Source organism: Saccoglossus kowalevskii, chromosome 5 (genome assembly GCF_978046115.1).
Source record: "Saccoglossus kowalevskii chromosome 5, keSacKowa6.1, whole genome shotgun sequence".
In the NCBI taxonomy this organism is placed as follows: Eukaryota; Metazoa; Hemichordata; class Enteropneusta; family Harrimaniidae; genus Saccoglossus; species Saccoglossus kowalevskii.
Genome location: NC_140645.1, coordinates 19950078 through 19965328, shown reverse-complemented (window position 1 = coordinate 19965328; position 15251 = coordinate 19950078). Strand labels below are relative to the sequence as shown.

General features: G+C 32.6%; 1 protein-coding gene across 1 annotated transcript in view; it reads left to right on the top strand.

Annotated features, from left to right (window-relative positions):
- LOC100377453 (serine/threonine-protein kinase SIK2-like) overlaps positions 1 to 15251 on the top strand; it is a 28498-nt gene that overhangs the window by 7616 nt on the left and 5631 nt on the right. The window contains exons 3-7 of the mRNA XM_006811388.3: positions 125 to 188; positions 6582 to 6697; positions 13506 to 13676; positions 14394 to 14517; positions 14804 to 15021. Coding sequence (XP_006811451.2) covers positions 125 to 188; positions 6582 to 6697; positions 13506 to 13676; positions 14394 to 14517; positions 14804 to 15021 — 693 coding nt within the window. The remainder of the gene's footprint in view (positions 1 to 124; positions 189 to 6581; positions 6698 to 13505; positions 13677 to 14393; positions 14518 to 14803; positions 15022 to 15251) is intronic.

Genomic DNA, 15251 nt, shown 5'->3' with positions numbered 1-15251 from the left:
ATTACCCAAAAACTGGCTATATTATGTCAGCCGTTTGGAGAATCTGTGTATGAAAACAATAATCCAAACTTTGTTTTATTTTTCAGCGATATAATTTAAAATTTTTTTTTAATATTGTTGTCAGGTTATGGAAACCAAAAGTATGCTTTATTTGGTCACCGAGTATGCCAGCAATGGAGAAATGTTTGGTGAGTTCACTTTTTTAGTTATTTGTATATTATTATATCTTATATTAAAATGGCAATTTTGTGTTCCATATAGTTATTAGGGTGGCCATTTTGAAAAAAAAAGAAAAATTATAATAACTTATAAAGATAATTAAAAAAAATAATGTTTGGATTTCACGTTTTCTCATTTAATAATCAATAAATTTTTAATTACATGAAATGTTCAATAATAAAGCACTTAAAGGGATTTAAAAACTGTATGCTTTGTGAATAAAACAAAACAAAACAACAACTTAGCATTTATTACATTAAGCCTGTTATATAAGCATCGATTGCTTAGTGTATTCCGGCAGCTGTCGTGCGTGATAAACTATTTCACTGCAGTTGACAAGTTTGGTTGTTTTTCGCATAATAAATCCTTAACATTAAAGGGGTTTGTTTTTCTTGTGACTTTTATCCATGAGGTGTTAAGTAAGCATGGTGTTTGACATTCCGTTGGTGAACTGGTTGCTGAAATCAAAATAGGCTATAGCTGATATTTTTCGCGTGATTTGATTCCAGTCTATGGTACAAAGATAGAATGATGTGTATACGTACATACCAGTGCCGTCCGTTGTTAATTCAAGTGAAAGAGAATCACATTTATAGCTCAGATATAAAAAGAAAATTTGTTTCAAGCATTCTGTTTTTGTTTAGTTTTTAGCTTCGCTGTCGTCTTTGTCGAGCGGAGCTTATCATATGAGTTGTCCGTCGTCGTCCGTGTCAATGTTTTACTTTTTCGACTTCTTCTTGGAAACTACAAGCCTGAATGCTTTGATACTTCGTGTATATGTACCTTGGGTAGACCTCTCTCAGAATTGTTCATTTCGTGATGATATCTTTAATTCTCTAATTTTGGTGAATATTTTTGTCATTTTTGGTAAAAAGTGATATTTTCAACTTCTTGTTAAAAACCGCAAGTCCAATTGCTTTGATATTATATATATTGGTACTACATGTAGACCTCTCTCAGGTTTGTTCATTTCGTGATGATATCTTTAATTCTCTAATTTTGGTGAATTTTTTTGTCATTTTTGGTAAAAAGTGATATTTTCAACTTCTTGTTAAAAACCACAGATTCAATTGCTTTGATATTACATATATAGATACTACATGTAGACCTTTCTCAGATTTGTTCGTTTCGTGATGATATCTTAAATTCTCTAAATTTGGTGAATATTTTGTCATTTTTGGTAGAAAGTGATATTTTCGACTTCTTGTTAAAAACTGTAAGTCCGATTGCTTTGTTACTATACATATTGTTCATTTTCTAATGATGTCTTCTGTTCTTTAATTGAAATGTGCATTGCCAACAGCGGAGCTATCTCAGTCGATAGGCTGCTTGTTTATTCTTGGAAAGAGACTAAGACATGTTTTTCAGCAAGCTAATTGGATGTTACAGCTAGAATAATCAATATTTTGTGATATTTAATTTTCATATTCCTCATTTGCATATGCATTTTTTTTTCCATGTCATTGGAAGTAGTATGAATAAACAAAGGCCCTAGGTAATATAGTCAGTGTCATGTCATGAATCCCAGGGTGGGTGTAAAGAGGTATAATTTGTGGCATAATCATTTTTTAATCCTGTTTATTATACCATCCACACTCCCATTAATTTTCATTCAAACATTGCAAGTAAAAATAAAATGCAGAGTAATTGAAATTTAACAGGCAAACATTTTTTTGGCATTATGAGTTTAACCTGTTAATCACCAGTTTCCTCTTTCATCAGAAATTCCCAAAATGCATTTTTCTCGTTTGCACTTTCCTTCAGAAGATTGGAACAAAAGTAGCCAAATTTTTTGAGTAAAAAACAAAAATTGACTTAAATTTTGTTTGTTGGCTCCAAAATCAGGATTAATTTCCTGAAATATTGAAGAACTTAAGAAGAAAAATGCAGACAAATTTTAGTGAGAAAATCTGGTGGTGAAACGGTTAAATATTTTTTTCTGCAGTTGTATAGACATTGAAAAAAGTAGAATAATTATAAAATTAATTAATTATTATTATAATTAATTTATTATATAATAATTTGAATATTAATATTTTTGAGCTAGGCAGAGGGGATCAATAAAAAAGGTATTATTATAAAGGGTTAAATAAATAATAAATGTGTCAGTATTATTTTTTTTTCATTTTCAAAATATATCGGCTTGTGTTGAAGTGAATATTTTCAAGGTCAGTTCAATGTCAATGCAATGTAGTTCAGTTTGGTTCACAGACGTCACTTGTTGTATACTGTAAGCAGACTTGACATTTGTATTAACCGTCCCCTATTGCCTGGTCCGGATAAAAAAACAGTATGGGTGTTCTACTGATAAACACCTAGCTATTAATGTGCCTAGCTTTATCGCCAGATTAATGGTTCATGTTTTCTGCATTGGATTTAAATTACATGTAATATTGTTTTCTTTTATAATTCCCCTTCTGTAATTTCCTCTGTGTATCGTTGCTTGCAATAGGATACATGTTGGCTTCGTAATGTGAACAAATATTGGTCCTGAATTTAGCTCTAATAGGGGTGGGGGTGGAGGGTGGGGAATTGGAAATCAATGGATAGGTGCAGTCAGCAAAAAAAAGATAGGGTGAGGCAACCTATTGCAATGATTCTTGAAAACTATTATGGCTGAGAGTTTAATGATTTTTTTGTTGTTGAGAAATTATTACTTTAATCTTTTTTTTTTGGGTAGAAAAAATCTCTTACTTTTTCTATAAGGCTCTTAAGTTATTCATAAAATATGAATAATATATATAATATAATATGAATTTTCTGACTAAAAAAATTATTCCTGACAACCCTAAGAACGCTTTGTATAACTATATAAACCAATGCTACTGACCAAAATATTTGGATATTCATATTTGTCCATTTTACCCAGAATGCAATGGTGAATGTCTAAAAAATTTGCATTTTCGTAGATGTTTGATGAATTTTTCTTGTAGGAAATATAGTCAGGATCATATTTTGATTATCTGGGTTTGTGATTTACAGCATAAAATAAAACGATAATTATTCAAGGAAATCGGGTGATATGTTTTATAAGTAGCCAAATGCCTTACATGCTAGAACTTAATGGCCTTAATATGATGTCTTATAGTATTAATAATAGTTAATCTGTTGCCATTTATTACTGTATGAAATCGTAGATTAAATCCTTCCTTAATCTGTATTTCATTCTATACGTATTAAAAGTGAGAAAGTCCAAATTATTCCTTTTGTCTACCGGCTTATCTTTTCATACTATTCGTCACTATTCTTCAAACAATTCATAGCATGTTTCCATGGCGAGTCGTGACTATTGCATTAGTAAGCTGCTTTATTCAAATTGTTGTGGTTTGGTTACATTTCATGGCAATTGTAGTTTTTACCTTTTTCACTTAAAATTTTTACAAACTTGTCATTCAGATTTGTTTTAACGCATTATTTTTTTTCATTGATATTTTATTTTGAAAAATCTACCTTTGTGATTTGATAGAATTTAAAAATAGCCATAGATTTCTGTCAAATTTATTATTTTTTTTTTACTATTGGGGTTTTGCAGTTGTGTGGAGTAGTTAGTGCTAGAAATGCAAAAAAGCAAATAAGACGCAGACACACCTATGTGGCTGACCTGTTTGGATTGCCGCAACCATGGCAATATGATTGAGTCGCATGTCCACTGAAATGCACTTACCAGTGAGTGTAGCCTATACAGAATAATTGTCTCCGTGGAGACGAGCTACAACTGCCCATTATCCTTCCTGATGATGTCACTGGCACCATGGCAACCATCTCCATTAAGGTGTTAGCCACTGATCAGCATTGCAGAATGAAAGAAAAATACTGTTATTATCTAATGTAAACTGAAAGAAAAGTCCCTCCCCCCTCCCCCCTTCCCCCATAACATGTCAGACCACTGAGGCTTACTGTCTGAGATTATCAGTCCTACAAATAAATCCAGAAAATTGACGCTATAATGATGGGGGATTTATGTATAGCTACAAGGGTTGTGGCGAGAGAGCATTGAATAAGATTGCACAGTAATCTGTTATCCAAATTATTCTGTCTTGCCAGAAATCCCTCAGAGGCCATGTGTTTCTTTTATTTTCCTTCTTTTTTATTCTATTATTTTTTTGTTATTCTATTATTTTTTTAGGAGAACATTAGCGTGTAATACTGTAAATTACTTTATTTTAGCTTGAACTGGTTTTCCCTGCAAAGGCCTTTTCAGTGTTTTGTATGGAATTTATTTTCACTCATCTTTGACTATCTTTGAAAGATTATATTCACTGAGTCATCCCTTCAGTGATAATAAATTCCAAATATTTTACGGTAATTCTTATTTTTGTGACAAGTTCAACTTCATTACTTCACTTTATTCATGGAATAATCTACATGTAGAAAGCAAAAAAATAATATGATAAAAAAAGTGATTACTGTAATATCTTTTTTTTTCGAATCACATGTAATGTACTATGCATTATGCTATAAGGTTTCTGAATTTAAGTCACGTCTTGAGTGATGTTTATTTCGTGTCATTTTATCCGTAAATACCACTTGTATAATGCATTTGAAAAAGGCATTATGCAATGGGTCTTCCCGTTGATTTTTTTTTATTTCTGGTAAATCAAAATTGACTTAAAGGGAAACCACTCAATCCCATGGATTGCACCGAAGATTCATGGGACACTATTGTTCATGCTTACAAAGTTAATCTATCTTTTGTTATCCATTGTTATTTTAATCCAGGGAGTAAATTTGTTGTGAGATTAGGCTTAACTAGAAGTGCCCCTTTAAAGTTTGATAATCAAAATTTATTGAAAGAAAATTGATGTTCAAGTTCTGTTTTCTGAAGAATAAAAAAATTATTCCATAGTTTTGATCTTTTGCCTTAAATCACCATAATCATTGAGCCACATCATGTTTGATACAATGCTTCAATAATATTATCTGACGTCCATTAACATTTTTGGTCTCATTGATCAGAAAGCATTGCATTTGTTTTAATTCACACACATAATTGTTTCTATGCATATAAATAATGCAATAATCTTAACCAAGTATGCCCTACTTACTGTAAAATACTTTATTTTCACTGGAATTTATTTTCGCTGAAAAGACTTTTTAGGTGTGTTTATATGGAATTTATTTTCACTGATTTTTGGCGAGTTGAATGTTATTTTCACTGAATCATTCCTTTAGCGAAAATAGCGAAAATTAAAGCATTCCACAGTAATTAATGGGTAGCTATGCTGTTCACATGCCTAAGCAAACCTTAACAATTTCTCATAATCAAATGCGTGCAGTCAGTGATCAGCTTCCTTTTCTAATCTATAACATATCTGTATCAGATCCCCCTCCTCCACCTCTACAAACACCATTTTTAATTTTATTCAATCTCTTTTGGAATTTGAAACCCACAAACGCTTCCGCTCATAAGCCCTAAAGGCACTACGCTAACAATAATCAGCTTCATAATTGTCTGTGTGTATGCATGGAGATCTACAAATGGAATGTCCATCCCCCTCGTACTAGTTAAACATAGCCTGATTATGGAGAGATATTTTTGGATCAGAAAGTTCACACCAGCCTGACCTTAAGCTGTTGTTGGAATGCCATAGTTCGTTGGATCTTTTTTAAAAAACTGCATGTCCACTACTGCTTTTATAGTACATTTTCGTATCCGGCAAATTATTATCGATTTTCCAATTTCAGTTATTTTGGGATAAGTACATAGTTAGAACGTCTGGGCGGGTGGCTGCTTTTGCATTGTATACTGCGTTGCTTACGAACATTCTGCTAAATTTAACGTTGTGATAGTTACTCGTAGCAATTACCTCCTGATATTTATGCACTGGGTTGAGGTATACTTTTTAAAAACATACAAATATGTGTTGTCATGGAAACCAGTCGCTGTAGTACTCTGGAGTTTAATGGGGCAGATAATGAGCTTATTAATGTGTCTTTTCAACCCCTATATTAGTGTTTTCGTGTGCAAGTTTCTTCCTGTTCAATTTTATCATGGTGTTATGTGTACTTTAACAATCACATGACAACAGTATGACTAGGTGTACTTTTAATGTAAGGTGTATTTCCGAGAATTACCAGCTGCTCGTTTTTGACGTAAATAGTTTTATCATTCTGAGATTTAGTAGGTAATAAATTAGGTAATTTGTGGTCTAAGCAATACTTCTTTTATATTGGATAAAAGCATATATCCATTGCAAACTTTGATATGTCGAAAAACAAATTCAACAAACAAGCCACTTTCTGATTGGTCCCAACTGTTAGATGTTGGGTTTGGTTAGCCAATCAGGCGCACTCTATTAAAGATGTAGAGTAAATGCAAGATTATTGATGTTGAAAATATAAAATCTTTTTTTCTTTTCCAGACTATCTAGCAAATCATGGAAGATTGAATGAAAAGGAGGCACGGAAGAAATTTTGGCAGATTGTAGCGGCCGTGGATTACTGTCATAATCGGCATGTAGTGCATAGAGATTTAAAGGTACGTTGAAAATGTGGAAATTTATTTGTTTGTGCGAGTTACAATTACTGCCATTTTAGCTTGGCATAGAATGTGTTGAATAGAATGTATTGCTTTTTCTTCCCGTATCCTTTGACTTTCCATCAACATGAACAAAAGTTTTTTGTTTTTCTTCGAACAGAATCAATAATGACTTAGTTTGTTGTATAGCAAATTTGACAATTTGATTTGCATAAGATGGTGAAAATGAGGCTATCAATTTGCATAAGATTGTGAAAATGAGGCTATCGATTTGCATAAAATATTGAAAATAAGGCTATCAATTTGCATAAAATGGTGAAAATGAGGCTTGAGACTGAAAATGAAAATTTTGATTAGCATGAATTTGTGAAAGTGAGGCTACATGCTTTAATCAATACATTTTTTTTTTTTTTTACCGGTAATTAGTAAATTGTTGAGTAAGACTAGTATTACAAGATAGACTGAAGAGGGTTTACAGGGGATCATAAGAACAATCGAAAAAACTAAATACTGGTTTACCCCCCAAAAAACAACATTTTCTTGGTTGTTGCGGTGTGGTTGCCCGAAGCAAGAACTGACATCAGTAATTTTTAAATGGGACAATACTGTGAAACCATTTATTTTCACTGGGTGTTAATTTCACTGTTTTGATGATTTGTGTGTATTTCACTGGGTGAACTTTGCATAGGAACAATGAACTATATTGTTATTCTACATGTTCATGTTGATTTAATTTAGCGAATTTTACTTTTCAGTGAAAATATCGAAATTAAAAACCAGCGAAATAATAAATGCATGTACAGTATATTTTTTGCTGAATTATTACAAAATCCGGAAGTTGTTTCTCTAAAAGTGTTGCAATTTTATCTAAAAAGCAAATCGACTTATAGACGAAGTCAGATGTTGGGCTGTCTCAATACAAACCCCGTTCCCCCCAAGCGAACCAAGTGTCTTGAGTAAACTGGTATGATAAAGTGCAGTATTATTGATTTCCACATTTTGTAAAAAAAAAAACAATTTCCTAAATGCTTGCATAGATTTAATTTTTTCTGTTTAGTAGATTCTCCATCCCTTCTTAATATAAGTATGTCATTATATTGTTATGAATTGGCTTTAATGCCTGAATGCTTGTAATAATTAAGCTACAAGCTTGAGTCAATATTTTGTGCTTCTCGGTTTATAGATATCTTCTTTTTTAAGATGAGCATGCATCAAATATGCGTAAAAACAAAAAACATTTTTGCTTGGTGGTGCGGCAAATCTACGTCAATGGCATACCAAACACAGCAAGCCCTCTGCTGACACAACAACAGTCTCATTTGACTCCCTAAGGAGGTGAAAATATGTCTGTATGTAGACTCCCTAGAGAAGTGTTTTTTTTTTAGTGCTTTGGAATTTTTTAACAGTGGAAGTGCTTGAATTTTATTTCTTGAAAATAGATTGTACATTACAAGTACTAGTATGACTTTTTCACACAAATCTACCAAAGATACACAGCTCTCTCCGGCTTGGTTGAATCTATATAGCGTTATTTGGTGAACTGGGTAAAATATCTTCCCTGGTTTTAACCGCTCAACTATCTCTTTTATAAATCAAGTAGCTGTGGTGGGAATTTATTTATGTTAGTGTCCAGAATACAGAGTTGTGATCCATCAGATTAACAACCAAAAATGTAAAAAATTGGCCAAACTACTTTTTGGGATTCTATGGAACTTTGAATGTGAAAATTTTTACTTTTGTCACTTTCCACGAAATAAACACAGTTTTCAACAACTTTGATCATGACTTGTCGCCAATCACAAAGGTTGTTCATTTTATCTAAAATTAATAAAAAAAAATATACAAAAATACTTGAAAATTTGCATAATGTTTCACCAACATTTTGACAGGGAAAAATTATGGTAATGTCAGTGATGACTGAATAGTAACTATTTTTGGTAAAATAGGACCTTGTGTTTTTTTGTTCAATTGTCATGTTTATTTTTAGACATAAATTATCTGACAGTTTTAGAAGGAAACTCTGCTTTTGTGTTGAAATAAATGAACTCGGTATAAAAACTCAAGTGAAGTGGACTAGTTTATTTCAAATGAGGGGTGGCACATACACTACAGGGATGGTTTATGTGGTCAGTAAATGTGTCTGCTTGTCATATGTAAATACTCTGCTGAAATATAGACAGCTTTTTTATTTTCCCTGAGCAGTGCTACATAGACTATTGGATCATTACATTTTTGCTTGATAAATGTTATAGTTTGGTTGGGTGTTATCTAATATCTAATGGTATTGCATCCAAAAATTGATATGCTAAATTCAAGTTCCTAGCAGAAGAATTCAACCCCCCAAAAGCCCAAACTTTCACTCGATTCATATGAATAATTAACTAACAAATTCTGTGTTTACTCTATTATTAATTATCGCATGTGCTTAGGCCTACCAGATCTATGGTCATAATATAACGAGTCGTATAATGTACCGTAAAATGTTTAATTATTCACTGGGTTTTAATTTGCTTATTTCGCTGACTGGAAAATGTGCTAAATTAAAACCCAGTGAATATGTAAAATTTAGCATAGAACACATTTATCTAAATGATAGAAACTGTGAATTTAAAACCCAGTGAATATGCCGGAAATGGTAAATCAGCTAAATTTAAATCCAGTGAAAATTAGTCATTTTACAGTAAATGGAATGTTTATGTTTAGTTTATGTTAACTTATATTGGAGATGTGCTTCTAATAGAGCAAATACGGTATACAAACTTTGAAAAAAAACACCATTGAATGCTAGAAACATATCTGCGCAAATCTTGCAAATGGTAAAATAATGTGATAATTAAGACTATTGTTTGTTTTTACAAACATCTTGCTTGTACATGATACCCCTGCTCAATGCCTGCAACTACTTATCTCCTGTTTAGTATGTCAATAAAATTCCTCATGTGGTGTGCTTTTCCAAGTTAGTATTTCTGGTGTCAAAGCCAATTTATTTTTACAAATAGTCTTGTCTGTATTGCCCTTTGTCCTTTTATAGTATAGTGCATTTGTCTCACTTAAAAAAAAAAGGATTGTTTACATAAAGGCTGATAAATTCGTGAATATACTGACTATAATTTTTTAAAAGGTCAGGGGGGAATTATCATACGACTGGATGCATATGAGCTTAGCTTTGTTAATGGAAGTCCAATCATCCACACACACCCGCCCACCCACTCCACACTAGGAAGTTAAATCTCTTCGGAAACCTTACAAATTTGTCTCTATACAAGAATTAATTGTTGGGGGATTCAATACTTCTGCGTAACTCGTACACTAAATTATAGTTACTGATAGTAATTATTTTTTATTTGCAACGAGAACTAGTATACAATGTTCTCTATTTCCTACATATCGATACAAATTATTCAGAATTGCCTGTTCTCCACAGTTAAACATGATGACAGAATGTACAAAACTTATATTTATTATTCAAAATTACGACTCTGATGGGAAAACCCCTCCGATTATGGATTACAAATACGTGGTTTGCATTGGAACACAGAAACCAATTTAATTGATATGATTTCCATGCCATTAACAGTCGTTAACATGTCTCAACTATTTCACTTCATATGCTGAACACTTCGGGACATTCCATTTTAATCCAAGGGAGGGAACATGACTATTTTATTGACATCCGCAGCCTATCAGGAACAATTGCAGAAGCAATTAGATTGATTAGCTAAAATATACGAAGTCAATCGTAAGAATAAATGCTAAACCATTATCCATTTTACTTTATCTTTCCGGCATACCCTTTACTTGAGATGATTATGTGAAAATGCACGACACGTTTGAACTTTAAAAAGCTGGGATTGGAATGTACTTTCCCGTGACTAATAATAGGCTTGCTGTTTTCGCACACATCAGAGTAAAAGTGATATGCCCAGTGTGTAATATTTGTTGAAACTATTCTTAAAAATCAAAACTACCTCATGTTGCTTTATGGGAAGCATCATCTCTGAGGGATAATGTATTTGGTACCCATATATTGTAAATACTTTATTTTAGCAGGGATTAATTTTCGCTGAAAAGACTTTTTGGGTGTTTTTGCATGGAATTTTATTTTCACTAATTTTGAATGTAATATGTAAGAAAAAAATATATATTCGCTGGATTTTTATTTTCAATCATCCATTTAGCAAAAATTGTGAAAAAATTAACTCTGAGCAAAAGTAAAGTATTCTACAGTAATAAAGATAAATATAAAAAAGTAAATGTAAATTTGTAAAATTGCATCATAATCTTTGTGGCATTTCAACACAAAAGTTTAAATATTGTCACTGTGTTTCTACAATAACGTTGTTAGCGGCACCCTTTAATTAAGATTTCCAGTCATGAAAAGTTATACTTGCATCTGTTCTCCTGAGCATGTATAAATATATCTCCATCTTCCGTTACCATAGCAGCAAATCCCTTATTTATGACAGTCCCATCAGCATCATATTTTCTGCAGCTTATCTCAAATCCGTATGATTCCTACGTGTCATCTCATTACATCAGCGTCTCAGTTTTGACAACTAAATAAATGTCTTTGATAAATCCAGAATTACCATTAAAATTATTCTTGTTTCATAACTAAAAGCGGGTATTGGGAGATGAGTTATTATTGCGAGCTGATGACGGGTACTAACAACAATCAGAGTATTGCGGAAAAAGCCCATCTTCAAATCGCAAATTGGGGATTTTTGTGTGAATCTGGGGACTGTTTTTTGTGATGAGGAATAGGGCTTATGTCAATTGAGACATTAAATTATTGATTAAAATCAATTTACAAATTAGCTGCTTTGCCAAGATATAATATGGGGAGGGAGGGGGGGGGGGGATAATACTAGTGTGTTTGCTTGGTACATATTTGAATCAGTTCAAACCAAATTTAAATTTCCACTACTGAGTATGTTACTGCACCAATGTGCAAGGCATTATGGGAAATACTCTTCCATTCTAAATAGTATTATTATATAGTATATTCTATTATGTATATAATTTAATATTATACTGGGAACTTACTAAATTTTATTTAATTCATTTTTAAATAGTATTATGATTAGTATCAATGATAAACATGTCGCATGGGACCCACATCTGATGTCTGTTATGCCTTGGATTTCAGCCAATCACACTCAGTATTACAAAAATCTGACGGCCAATCAGAAATGATTTTGTACATGTTTTTAATAGAAAATTGAGAAGTGTCTTACAAACAAGCACTTGGATGTAAATATAGTGCTGTCTTGTTCTAAAGCTGATTTTCCTGTGACAGTTCATTCACGTCATTGTAGCGCAAGTTGTTGAAAAAGAAATGAATCTTATTCCATCGAGTGGACAGCTTTTCTTTGATAATCGTCATTAGCGATGACAGTATGTGGGCGGTGTGACATTTCGAGTTAGTATGACTTGTAGTTTTCGTAGCTGCCCCTACATGACATTTATACATTTGCAGATACAGATAACAAACAACAAATCCATAGTTCCACTGCGGCATTACCATGGTTACCAAAAGCATAGTTGTGGAGATTTCTACAACAATTCCTCGGAAACTAAGTGATAAATAATCTTCTACATCCGTAAGAAAATATTATTTGTTGTCGTTTCAATTTACCAACAGGAAGGAAAAAAACAGAAAGGATTATTAATTCAGTTGCCCAGTACATTATGAATATTTTCTAGGGCAGAGCTAAGGAGCCCACATGTAACTGCTCCCCTAGTTTGATTTAAAAAAATACTTCAATTAATGTTATTTTAAATTATGCACATTTGTCATTGATTGAAATGGATAGTCTCATACCCCCCCCCCCAATATATATCAAAGTTGTCATATTATTAATATAATTATCTATAAACGTTTGAAGTGATTAGCTATATTTACTGTAAAACAACATTAATTTTAGCTAATTCAGATTATCTATAGTTTAACTAATTATGTTAGCCAAATGAAGATTCTTTTAATTCATGCATTAGGTCAAATTTGCTGATATGACATGTAGCAATTGAGAAGAGTTTTACAGTATATTATTTTTTTCTTTGAAATAAATAATTTAGTACATATCTTTTTAGTCAATGTTTTTTTGAAAGCATCATGCACAAAAATTGCAACGTTACTAAAGGCTGTGTTTGTATTCATAGACATAATCTCTTGGTTCCAGTAATTGTTAGGTGAGAATAAAATTAAGCCAGTTGAGGTTACAATAGAAGTTTAATAATATGAGGTTATAATAAAAAAACAAACAAACATTAAGTAAGCTTTAAGACAGCACAGTGTTTGTAACGACAGAGCTTGTAGTTATAAATTAATGAGAGATTACACCCGGAGATGACAATGACGATTTTTTGCGCTGTCCTAATGTTTACATTCAATGATATGATTATATTTTCGTCACATGCTTATAGCACTTCTACTTTCAATGTAGACAAAGAAAAGTATTTAAATATTTTATAAATAACTTTGAACGTGTTAGTTTCAGAGTTTACCCCATATAAAGGGAAATTTGAATTGAGCACTGTAAAATGACTAATTTTCACTGGTATTAAATTTCGCTGATTTACCTTTTCAGGCATATTCAGTAGGTTTTAAACTCGCAGTTTTATCATTCAGATAATGTTTTCTATGTTAACTTTTACATATTCACTGGGTGTTAATTTAGCGCATTTTCCAATCAGTGAAATAAGTAAAATTAAAACCCAGTGAAATATTAATCCTTTTACAGTAAAAGAAATGATTAACCGTTGTATGGCAGTAGAATAATTATTTTTTCCTAACTTGTTTTCACAGGCTGAGAATCTTCTGTTGGATGGCAATATGAACATTAAAATTGCTGACTTTGGGTTCAGTAACTATTATAAAGCAGGTGAACACCTCGCAACGTGGTGTGGGAGTCCGCCCTATGCTGCCCCAGAGGTGTTTGAGGGTAGGAAGTATGACGGGCCACGACTTGACATTTGGGTGAGTCTCGCTTTTTGTTTTTACCATCTGTGGCAGATAGTTGTATACCATTTTGTGGTGAGGAGCCCTCTCACTTATGGTGTAAAATATTGTGCCCTCTGGTGGCAGAGACTTAGAGTAGTTGTAGAGTTGACCTGTGTAATATTAACACTGATAATGCATTACGACCTGTATAATATTAAGGGCGATGTACTTCGACCTGTGCATTATTACAAATAATGCACTCTGACTTTATTACCAGTAATGCATTCTGACCTATGTAATATTACCAACAATGCACTCTGACCTATGTAATATTATCAATAATGCACCTTGACTTATGTAATACATGTATTACCAATATTGCACACTGACCTGTGTAATATTACCAATATTGCACACTGACCTGTGTAATATTACCAATATTGCACACTGACCTGTGTAATATTACCAATATATTGCACACTGACCTGTGTAATATTACTAATATTGCACACTGACCTGTGTAATATTACCAATATTGCACACTGACCTGTGTAATATTACCAACAATGCACTCTGACCTGTGTAATACTACCAACAATGCACTCTGACCTATGTAATATTACCAATAATGCACTCTGACCTATGAATATTACCGATAACGCACTCTGTCCTGTGTACATTAGTGGTAATGTAATTTTAATGTTGTCCATAATATTCATCATTTCCATTTGTTTTATTTTTTACAATTCATAGAGTCTTGGTGTTGTATTATATGTATTAGTCTGCGGTGCTCTACCCTTTGATGGCAATAGGCTGCACCAGCTCAAAGAACGCGTCCTTGCGGGAAGGTTTCGCATACCGTTTTTCATGTCAACGGGTTAGTATTATATAAACACTTTTTGTAAATACCAGTCAGTTAATATCAAAATCCTTTTATTATTTCCTGGTTTTTGGATTTATGTACAGGTAATTTAAGTCCTTAACTGAACTCTCTAAATCTGCTTTACAAAATGTCATGTTTTTTAATAGAACAATATTTTCATGAAAAAAAAATTATGTTTATATATAGATACATTTGTATTCCTCAACTGTCACCCTGCAAGTCAGTCTGCCACCCCTACGGTGTAATAGTATGTCTCACTTTTTTATTCATTTATTTATAGAATGCGAGACTCTAATCAGGAGGATGTTGGTTATAGATCCCGCTAAGAGGTACACCATAGAGCAGATTAAGAGACACAAGTGGATGTTGATGGACATGGGACGTCCCCGAAACCTTGTATTTCCCGATCAGATTCCCGACAGTACGCGAGGCGAGTATAACGAGCAAGTATTACGACTGATGCAGAGTCTGGGCATTGATCAGCAGAAAACAAAAGAGGTCAGTATATCATTAATATTGGACGCAGATATCCACCAATCAGAAGCCATTGCATGATTGAATCAATGAATAATTTAATTACTTAAAATCCTTGTCATAGTGACGCTCGCGAAAATGTCATCATGGCCATATCAAATCACGGAAATTCCTAGTGACGTAAATTTACAGTAATCTATTGTCTTGTAAATTATGTCAGATATGATAACTCAACGCATATTATAATGGCAATA